The sequence below is a fragment of the Salmo salar genome, chromosome 15 (genome assembly GCF_965601325.2).
Source record: "Salmo salar chromosome 15, fSalSal1, whole genome shotgun sequence".
Lineage (NCBI taxonomy): Eukaryota > Metazoa > Chordata > Actinopteri > Salmoniformes > Salmonidae > Salmo > Salmo salar.
In genome coordinates, this window is record NC_138305.1 from 76,638,395 (window position 1) to 76,649,438 (window position 11,044).

Consider the following 11,044-nt stretch of genomic DNA (forward strand, 5'->3'; position numbering starts at 1 on the left):
TTCTTGTATGCTGATATAAGGGGACTTCCTGTCGCTGATGCCCGTGGACAGATGGCACAACCTTTCCTTATAAGCAGGGAAATGTGGACTGATTTTGTTCTGCAAGACATTGGTTATTTATTAGGTAAAAGCAAAATGCAAAAAACGTTCTATCATTTTCCACGTTTTATTAGTCGTAAGTTCAGGATACACATGGTATACACAGTCCAATGAAATGCTTACTTGCAGGTTCCTTCTCGACAATGCAAAGACAATAAGAAATAATACCACCCACTGGAGAGCCTTGCTGTCGTGGATGGAGCAATTCCCGTACCAGGCCGTGATACAACTGGTCAGGACACTCTCGATGGTGCAGCGGTAGTATTTGGAGAGGACCCGGGGTGGCATGTCAAATTTCTTCGGCCGCCTTATGAAGTATAGGCGCTGTTGTGCCGTTTTGACAAGAGTGGTGGTGTTGTTGGTCCATGTCATCGGTGATAACATAAAATTCTTTAAAAAAGGAGTCAGTACAGGTACATCAGAGCCGGGACCCAGAGAGTGAAAAACAGCTTCTATTACCAGACCATCAGACTGTTGAACAGCTTCTATTACCATCAGACTGTTGAACAGCTTCTATTACAATCAGACTGTTGAACAGCTTCTATTACCAGACCATCAGACTGTTGAACAGCTTCTATCACCATCAGACTGTTGAACAGCTTCTATTACCATCAGACTGTTAAACAGCTTATATTACCAGACCATCAGACTGTTAAACAGCTTCTATTACCATCAGACTGTTGAACAGCTTCTATTACCAGACCATCAGACTGTTGAACAGCTTCTATCACCATCAGACTGTTGAACAGCTTCTATTACCATCAGACTGTTAAACAGCTTATATTACCAGACCATCAGACTGTTAAACAGCTTCTATTACCATCAGACTGTTGAACAGCTTCTATTACCAGACCATCAGACTGTTGAACAGCTTCTATTACCATCAGACTGTTGAACAGCTTCTATTACCATCAGACTGTTGAACAGCTTCTATTACCAGACCATCAGACTGTTGAACAGCTTCTATTACCATCAGACTGTTGAAAATCTTCTATTACCATCAGACTGTTGAATAGCTTCTATTACCAGACCATCAGACTGTTGAACAGCTTCTATTACTATCAGACTGTTGAACAGCTTCTATTACCAGGCCATCAGACTGTTGAACAGCCATCACTAGTAATCTACACCAGGTGATGCGCACACACACACACAAGCTATCACACACACACACACTCAAACACATACACAGCCAACGCTGCTGTCCCATGTTATAGAGACATTAAACCACCAGACACTTCCTGTTTCACACTGTGTATTTAAATATTATATTCTCAACATATTTCTACTACTGCGTTTTAGTTACGCTGTTTATACTGTACACACCACATATTTATGTATATACTGGATTCTTGACATAGGTCACTCTAATATATCTACTGCTGTACATATCATTCTTAGTATATCTGCTGTAAGTTCATCTGGTGTATGTAATGTACGTATAGATTGCATTTGAACTACTGTTACAGGGCTATTTGGGTTGTCAACTGGATTCTGACATTTCTTGAATATAATTATTATTTTGTACTTGTTTGGCATTTTACTGCATTGTTAGGAGCTAGTAAAATAAGCATTTCGCTGCACCCACTATGACATGAACTAAACTGTGTGTGTGACCAATAAACTTTGATCTAAAGAGCACTTGTTCAACTTAATAAAAAACACATGTTACCATCTCGAGGTTAAATTAAAAAAAATGACGATAGTAAGTGCCTATTAAGTGCCAAATAATGTAACAGTGTTGACCATAACACGGTTGACGATTTCATCTTAAATCAGCCATAAATCCCCTTCTTTAACAATTTATTTTCATTGTTAAAACATTTCTAACCTGTCTATCTACGGGTAACATGGTTGGTGCGTGATGCTCAACCTGCTCAGTTTTTCACCCCAAAACACCAGAAAATGGCCCAAAAAAGTAGAACCAACTCACCTGCTTTTACACTAGGATTTGACTAGATTTTCAATGTTTCTTTTGAAAAAATATTTTATAAGGAATAGTTTCACCATATTAAAATGAGAGTTCAGTTCACTTAACAGGGTTGACCTTACGGACAGGTTTTGTTTAACCTTCAAATGTTTCACTGATCACATGAAATACCCTAGGTATTTTGTTGCTCTGACAGTCATTTCTGGAGATTATTATTAACAGATTTACAATGATGCAGGAAACGTTAAGGAATTTTGGGGTTAAGTGGATTCAAATCTTCCTAGAAGTCACAGAGGGTGCACAAAGGGACATGCCAAAATGCTGAATTTTAGCACTTTAGCAAGTCTTTATTAATATTAAAATAATTAATACTGGTGCACAATTTCTACTTAAAATATCAAAGGCACTTGTTTTGTGGAACGACCTAACACTTGTGACCTTGCATCACAAAGACTACAAAATAGAGTCTATACAATCACCTTTTCAACCAATGGGTTTTGAGAAGGAAACAAAGAGGACGCAGGGAATCAAGGAAATGCATTTGAGATTCTCCCCCAGACCTCACCTTTGGTCTCCTGTACACACCTATCCAGTAATTTCACACCAATACAGGAAATACCACTCCTTACTGTTATGACCACTCCTTAATCTACGAGGAAGGGTTCACAATTTCATTGAAGCAGTTTGCAACACCTTGTTGTTAGTAATAATCGTTGTGTAGTTGGAAAATCCTGACAGGTCACTGGTGTGTGCCCAGATAAGATCCTAACAGCAAGTGGGGAATGGTAGTCCAGTAATCATTAGTTCCTACCACGGCCAACAACCCATGTCTACTGTACTTCATTTTGTTCAACGACTTTCAGAAACAAAGCTACAGAACATTTTTCATTATGAAAAACCTGGACCATGCCTGTGTTGTTTTTCATTTATTGTCATTTTGTAAACAAAATATATATCAAAACAGTACAATCAACTATACATGTATATACACTTACAATTTCAGCTTTATGTTTTGGCATACCATTTTTTCAAAACAGTAATAAGACAGCTAAACTTGCACATCTTTCTTAAAAACGGAACATTTTGAGTTGAGGTTGTGCTGTGGCCATCAGATCTGATACTGTAGATATGAATAGATTTCACCCAGATTGTCTGGGTCTGAATATTACAACGCATTTCATCCAAATATTATATTTCTACAGCAAAATAACTTTAGAAAGAAAAAAAGAAAAGGAAAATCAGTTAATCAAAGTGCAAGAATTGGAATTCATGTATGAATTTGTAACTTCCTTGTCAGAATAATGACGCTGAGCATGCCAATATCAATAGCTAAAAGAACTGGATAGAGTGTGCAGAGTTTCTCACAGTTGTGTTCTATATCCAGTCTTCCTTGATTCAGTTGTGGGCCTTAACTACATGGCCATCTTTCCCACTTCTTATCTGTGGTATTTTAGTCCTCTCATGACTGAGGGAATGCATTTCTGTGTGGAGGGGGGGGGGGGGGGGGGGCTGTGGCTGGATACCCTTTAGTGGAGCTGAAGGAGAATGTGGCAGAGAAGGAATACATAGATCAACCTCTTACCAGAGCTTATTCTGGGGGTCTGTGTGAATGTGAACCAGGGTACCGTTGGTGGCAGCGGTGGAATCTGGCATACTATATACATGTATTTTAATGAAAGGCTCCCTTTGTGGAATGGTATATGCTGGTGAATGGGGTAGCTGTGGTGGTGATGGAGCCTTGTATTGAGCCCATAGAGCGAGGCATGCAGTGCATGTTGCCCGTGGTGACGATGCACTGCAGGGGCCACAGCACGATGACCACTAGCAGCACCATCAGCATGATGAAGAGCAGCACCCGCTTCCAGCTGGTCAGACGCCTCATAAAGGCCGTGCTGTTGGGACGTGTCTGAGCCGGGACCTCGCCTGCTTTGCTGGCCCCTATGTCGATGCAGATGCAGAAGGTCGAGGTGGAGCTAGAGGCCTCTGGGCTGGCCTCCAGTGCCCGTTTGTAGCACAGCTTCTCTCCGTCCAGCCACACAGGCTCCTCGTGCTGCTGGTGGCTGGGCAGCTTACCCAGTACCTCGCTGCTGGTGGTCAGGGCCGGGGGACCCTCCTTGGTCAGGAGGGTGGGGTGGCGGCAGAAGGGACACAGGATCTTGCTGCTGCCTCCTCCTTCCTGCTCTCCCAGTGAAATGGCCATGAGGCGTGACAGACACTCGAGGCAGAAGGTGTGGGCACAGTCCAGCAGCTTGGGCGTCTTGAAGACGTTGTCGTAGGTGTTGTAGCAGATAGAGCACTCGGGTTGGCTGCCAACAGCCACCATTATATCCAGGTCCACTTTCTCTTCCTGGGTGTGCCACACCTGAGGGATCTGCGCCATTTTGAAGGGATGTTCTGTATCCTTTTCCCACTTCCTTTTGTCTTTGTCCCCCTTTCTCTTCTTTGTACTTGGTGTGGATTATCTGAGAATGAATGGAAATGCAGATTATCTCTTAATCACGTGCTCAGATGGTGAGTAAAATCTATTTTTAAAATCATGCAGTGTGGAAATAATCCCAGACTGTTCACAGGATTTTTGTGATTTTTGTGTCAAGTGCATATTATAAAATACAGTAGGTTAAAGGTTTATGACCCCATGCAGGCAGAGTTGCAATACCATTATGTTATTCCCTTCAGAATACGATTACATTCTGAACTCTTCTAAAGAGGTTACACAGTAGTCACAAATAATTCAGCATTTGGTGGAATTTAAATATGTCTATAAATTAAATGTATTTTTTTGTATATATTTTTTACTTTTCATATCAGACCATGCCATCTACAATTCATTTATTGCTTACTCTACTTTATACAATATGGGGCTGATTGACATCCATTCACTAAACCCACTAAAGTCCCTGAGCAACCTCTTGCATTCCCTGGGCCACGTTCATCAGGGAAACGTTGTCATTAATGTCATTAATAGAACTGACACGATTCCTCATTCTACATGTCAGAGGCATCTTTGTTCCACATAATATATTTCTATATTTTCTTTCACTTTTGTTTAACCAGGAACGACCCTTGAATTAAGATACCTCTTTTACAAGGGGTGACCTGGAAACCTATATCAGATTTTTTTTCTTCTTCAGGGTAGCCCAATTGAGACCAGGGTCTGATTCCCAATGGTGCCCTGAGTACAACAATTTTCTCACAACAGGAAGAACAATTTACATTACAATACATTACAAAATAACCACAACTTCAACACCACAATTACAACAAATACAGCCATACAATCAATCGAAACAACTGCAATCCTCAATGAATTAATTCAATACCAGAGTCCTAAACTGCCCTAGCGGCACCAGGGAATCCATTTTGTAGGTTATTCCAACAATGGGGGGCACTAAAGCTAAAGGAGGATTTTAAATTGGTTGAGACCAGAGGGACCTCAAGAGTTAACCAATCCTGCGAGCGGGTTTGGTAGCTCATTCTTTAATACGTTAGCAGCAAATTTAGGTAAGTTGGAACTTGTGTAGTAGGGCTTTGTAAAGGACAAATGGAGTAATTGATTGATCTACGGAACTTTAATGAAGACCAGCCAAACTTTTGATACAGGATGCGGTGGTGAGTATTAAAACTGTCCCCAGGGATAAAACGAATGGAGCTATGGTAGACTGCATCCAAAAGTTTAAGAGTAGTGGAAGCTGCAATCTGGTAAATGGTGTCACCATAATCAAGAACTGGCAAGAAATTTGACTGTACTATCTGCTTCCTATTATTTAGGTTAGAGGTAAGATCTATTTCCAAAAAAGAAGGCCACTTTAAATCGTAGCTTTTTAACTAGCTCAGACATGTTATTTTTTTTAAAACATGAAGTCTTTGTCAATCCAAATTCCCAGATACTTGTAGGTGGGAACCTATCAATGGGAGAACCATCCAATGAATAAATATGTAGTCCATCTGAAACATTCTTGCGAGAACTAGAGAACAACATGCATTTAGTCTTCCCGCATTAAGTACAAGTTTTAAACTAACCAGGGCTCTCTGTAAGGTAAAATAGTCAGATTGCAGCTCTAACAGCCTGATCAACACTTGGGGCAATGGCCAACAACCGTGTCATCTGCATACAGATTCATATTACAAGTTTTAACAGATAGACCAATATTATTTTTATTAATAGTAAAGAGAACAGGCCCCACGTCTGACCCCTGCGGTACAGTTTTTGTAATATCCAGGAAACTAGACTTAAAACCATCAGAGATCACACATTGAGTCCTGTCTGACAGATCATTTTCAAACCACTCGCAAGAAGCCTGATCCAGGCCTATTTCAGTCAACCTTTAAATAAGAATGTGATGGGCAACGGTATCGAAGGCCTTGGGAAGGTCTATAAATAAGGCAGCACAATGATTTTTATGATCCAAACAATTTAACACATCATCTAAAACAAGCGCATGTGAGCGTTCCACAAACATTGTGCGCCGGCTGAACGAGGCCCAGCTGTTGAAAGCATCTTTCTAGTGACGGGGGAATGGTTATGTGGGACTCTCATCAGGCAGTACTAGGGACGGACACAGAGTGCTTTGTTACTCCCTGTTCTCACAGACGTCAGCATGAGCACCCTTGACAGAGACCTCCCTCTGGCCAGAACCTCTAAGTCACCCAGCCAGCTGTCAGTCTGTGGGGGGGTTGTTATCATAGATACATGGGTATGGGATAAGTGTTAAAAAAACATGATTGGATTACTGATGAATAGAAGCAGTCAGAATAGCTGTAACTATGTATGCCTGACAAATGGCAAACTGTCTGGTATTGGTTCGACTGTGATTGATACTTGTGTTCCTAGGATAGGTAGGTAGCTAGTAGGTACAGGACAGGTGAGCGCTGTGATGAGGGGGCGGCGTGGGACGTGGGGGGTGGTTGAGTTGCAGGTGTTCCCCTCGCCGTGCCCTGCGGGGGCAGCCCTGCCCCTATCTCTCTCTGTCCGGCCCTAGCTCTGCCAGCCGGCTGACACAATGTGCCCGCTTGTTCTCCTTCTCCTCTCATCGCTCCATCTACCCTTGGCATTCCTGCAGGGCCAGCCTCTGCCCAGGCCTTCTCTCGCCTCGCCCTCTCTCTCGATCTTTCTCTCACCACCATGTTACAGACCGTAACAATTTAAGGCCCTCAAAAAGAGGTCTCGGTGGACCCCCCCAACCTCCTCTGCAAACTACAATGTAGCAACTGCTCTGACATTGGGTAATATGGACAACAATCACTAAGTGGACCTAGTGAGAATATCTCCAGCTTGTTTGTGGCCTATGGATTTCATTCCAACCTTTAATGGAGCTGATATCAACTTATTTCTTGTCAATTAAACTTGTTTAACCACTTTTCACTGAGTCCTACCACGATCCCCAATCCACTGTTTGCAATTCAGGTATAAGTTACCAACGAAGCACAGATCTAGGATCAGCTTACCCACCCTAACTCTTAACTGGAACAATCAGGTTTATTTAACAGTCAACAAACCACAACACTGACTATAGATCAGTTGCTTAGGGGCACATTTTAGTGTGCGGGACAAATGACAGTTAGTCATTAACCTAATTTCTGTCAGGCAAGTCGGAACCATAGGAGCATGAGGCGGGAGAGCCTTTGTTTTGCCTTGAACACTAGTGCTCCCTACTCTCCCTGTCACTATCTATACGACCCGCTTTGGCTATCAGCTACACATTTTTGCCCTATCGCCAGCTTAGCCGACTGACCTGGTTTTGTGACTGCCTCCAAATCTATACATGCTGCTTGAGTTGAGATATTTTGAAATTAGTGTGTTTCAGAGCGGAATCTTAGCTTTTTTTTTTAAAGTTTTTGGTAACATTGTATAATAACTTTCATGAATAACCCATTATACAGTGCCATCAAAATGTATTCGCACCCCTTGACTTTTTACACATTTTGTTGTGTTACAAATTGGGATTCAAATGGATGTGGCTTTTTTTACATAAAATACTTTGTTATTTTTTAAAGATTAAGGAAAAATAAAACAGATATATCTTGATTAGATAAGTATTCAACCCCTTGAGTCAATACATGTTAGAATCCCCTGTGGCAGCGATTTAGCTGTGAGTCTTTCTGGGTAATGTTAAGTCTCTAAGAGCTTTGCACACCTGGATTGTACAATATTTGCCCATTTATTATTTTCTAAATTCTTCAATGCACAAATTGGTTGTTGATCATTGCCAGACAGCCATTTTCAAGTTTTGCCATAGATTTTCAAGACGATTTAAGTCAAACTTGTAACTCTTCCACTCAGGAACATTCAATGTCGTCTTGGTAAGCAACTCCAGTATAGATTTGGCCTTGTGTTTTAGGTTATTGTCCTGCTGAAAGGGGAATTCATCTAGTAGTGTCTGTTGGAAAGCAGACTGAACCAGGTTTTCCTCTAGGATTATGCCTGTGTTTATCTCTATTACAATTATTTTTATCCTAAGAAAACCTCCCTAGTTCTTGCTGGTGATGAGCATATCCATAACATGAGATATGGTACTCAGTGATGTGTTGTGTTGGATTTGCCACAAGCATAATGCTTTGTATTCAGGGCAAAAAGTTACATTTCTTAGCCAGTTTGTTTCTTAGCCAGTTTGTTTTTGCTGTATTACTTTAGTGCCTTACTGCAAACAGGATGCATCTCGTGGAATATTTTTATTCTGTACAGACTTCCTTATTTTCACTCTGTCATTTAGGTTAGTATTGTGGAGCAACTACAATGTTGTTGATCCATCCTCAGTTTTCTCCTATCACAGCCCTTAAACTATGTAACTGTTTTAAAATTTGGCCTCATGGTGAAATCCTTGAGCGGTTTCCTTCCTCTCCGGCAACTGAGTTAAGAAGGACTCTGTATCTTTGTTACTGAGTGTACTGATACACCATTCAAAGTGTAATTAGTAACTTCACCATGCTCAAAGGAGTATTCAATGTCTGTTTTAATGTTTACCCATCTACCAATAGGTGCCCTTTGCGAGGCATTGGAAAACCTCCCTGGTCTTTTTGGTTGAATCTGTGCTTGAAAATCACTATTCGACTGAGGGACCTTACAATTATCTGTATGTGTGGGGTACAGAGATGAGGTAATCATTCAAAAATAACATTAAACACTATTATTGCACACAGAGTGAGTCCATGTAACTTGTTATGTGTCTTGTTAAACAAATTTGTACTACTGAACTTATTTAGTCTTGCCATAACAAAGGGGTTGAATACTTATTGACTCAAGACATTTCGGCTTTTAATGTTTTATTCGTTTCTAAAAACAAAATTCCACGTTGACATTTTGGGATATTGTGTGTAGATCAGTGGCACCAAATCTCAAGTTAGTACATTTTAAATTCAGGCTGTAACACAACAAAATGTGGAAAAAGTCAAGGGGTGTGAATACTTTCTGAAGGCATTGTGTATTAATGTTTACAAATAATGAAATACTTATTTATTAACAGTATATAAATAGTTTATCAATGCTTATATATGATAGCTATTTTGTTACCAGGTCTCCCTTTTTAAATGGTGAGGTAAGAACATTACCTATGATACTATGAAACAAATCCAGTAGAGTTGTGTTGACTTTTTTAAGGCAGCAGACGGTGTTGTCAACTGACTAGCGTGGCCGTTGTGTTCTTCAGCCGGGTTTATTGTGAGGTCATCTGTTAAAGCCTATAGTGTAGACAGTTAAACTGCCTCTCTTCCATTGCTGCTCTACCTGTTCTCCAAATGTAAAGTACATGTAACTTGATCCTCAGAAACGTGAGGTGTGCAACAGCATACTGCTCTGCTTAATACTTGCACCGTCTAATATGAAGTTAATTGACCCACGTGAAAAAAAAAACACATCATACAACTCTTACCGTATGTTTATCCTGTTTTATCATGTTGTATCCTGTATTTACCAGTTGTGACAATCTCACATGTATTTATTTCATGGTACCACTTCCCAGTATTGGTGTTAGAATATAACCCATAACATTGTTTGCACTGTACTCAACAACAGTTATACAATTCCTGATAAAGTTTGTTCTTACCGGTTTAATGATGATTTTGCCAGATTATCCTCTCTCTTTCTCTTTGTAGTGTATTACAGTGTATTTGGTCCAGCCTTCTGTAGACTAAAACACATCTTCATGCCAAGCTGGATGACTGGGGGAGGGGGGGGGGGGGGGGGGGGGTACCACGGAGGAGGTGTGAGCTATGGGGATCACTATACAGTGCTCCCTGGTCCTTGGGTGCTACGCTAGATAGGCTAAACGAGTGGAAGTCAAGCTGCTGCAGGTGTGCTCACAAAGCCTTCAAAGTAACATAAGGGTTAGCGTTAGTATTAGCCTGGAGGTCCTTCTCTCACTGTGTCCGTTGGTCGACTCACTTTCCCTGCTCTGCCGACTTCCTTTTCAACTCAATGTAATGACATTGATATGCAGGGAACAATAAGGTGGCCTTGAGGGAGTGTCAGAGGAGGAGGGGGAGGCAGGTAGGGGGAGGGGATAGGGATAGGCTGAGGAGCCTCCATCAGGAGTGAAACTAACATTATTGGCACTCTACCTTGCCTTCCCTTTCGTTACTCCCTCTCTTTCTTTCTTTCTCTCTCTCTCTCTCTCTCTCTCTCTCTCTCTCTCTCTCTCTCTCTCTCTCTCTCTCCTCTCTCTCTCTCTCTCTCTCTCTCTCTCTTTCTCTATAGCTCTCTCTCTCTATAGCTCTCTCTCTATATATATAGCTCTCTCTCTCTATAGCTCTCTCTCTCTCTCTCTAGCTCTCTCTCAATTCAATTCAAGGGGCTTTATTGGCATGGGAAACATACACTACCGTTCAAAAGTTTGGGGTCATTTAGAAATCTCCTTGTTTTTGAAAGAAAAACATTTTTTTTTGTCCATTAAAATAACATCAAATTAATCAGAAATACAGTGTAGGCATTATTAATGTTGTAAATGACGATTGTAGCTGGAAACAGCAGATTGTTTTATGTAATGTACACGTACAGTTGAAGTTGGAAGTTTACATACACCT

The 11,044-nt window shown here is 41.0% G+C and overlaps 1 protein-coding gene across 1 annotated transcript; it reads right to left on the reverse strand.

The window, feature by feature from the left end:
* Positions 1 to 2,939: 2,939 nt before the first annotated feature.
* LOC106572190 (RING finger protein 223) lies at positions 2,940 to 10,444 on the reverse strand. Its single transcript, XM_014146131.3, has 2 exons — positions 10,069 to 10,444; positions 2,940 to 4,491 (listed from the first exon to the last, which is right to left on the reverse strand). Exon 2 carries the CDS (start codon positions 4,407 to 4,409, stop codon positions 3,699 to 3,701), a length of 711 nt encoding a protein of 236 aa, XP_014001606.1. The 5' UTR covers positions 4,410 to 4,491; positions 10,069 to 10,444; the 3' UTR covers positions 2,940 to 3,698.
* Between the last annotated feature and the right edge of the window lie 600 nt (positions 10,445 to 11,044).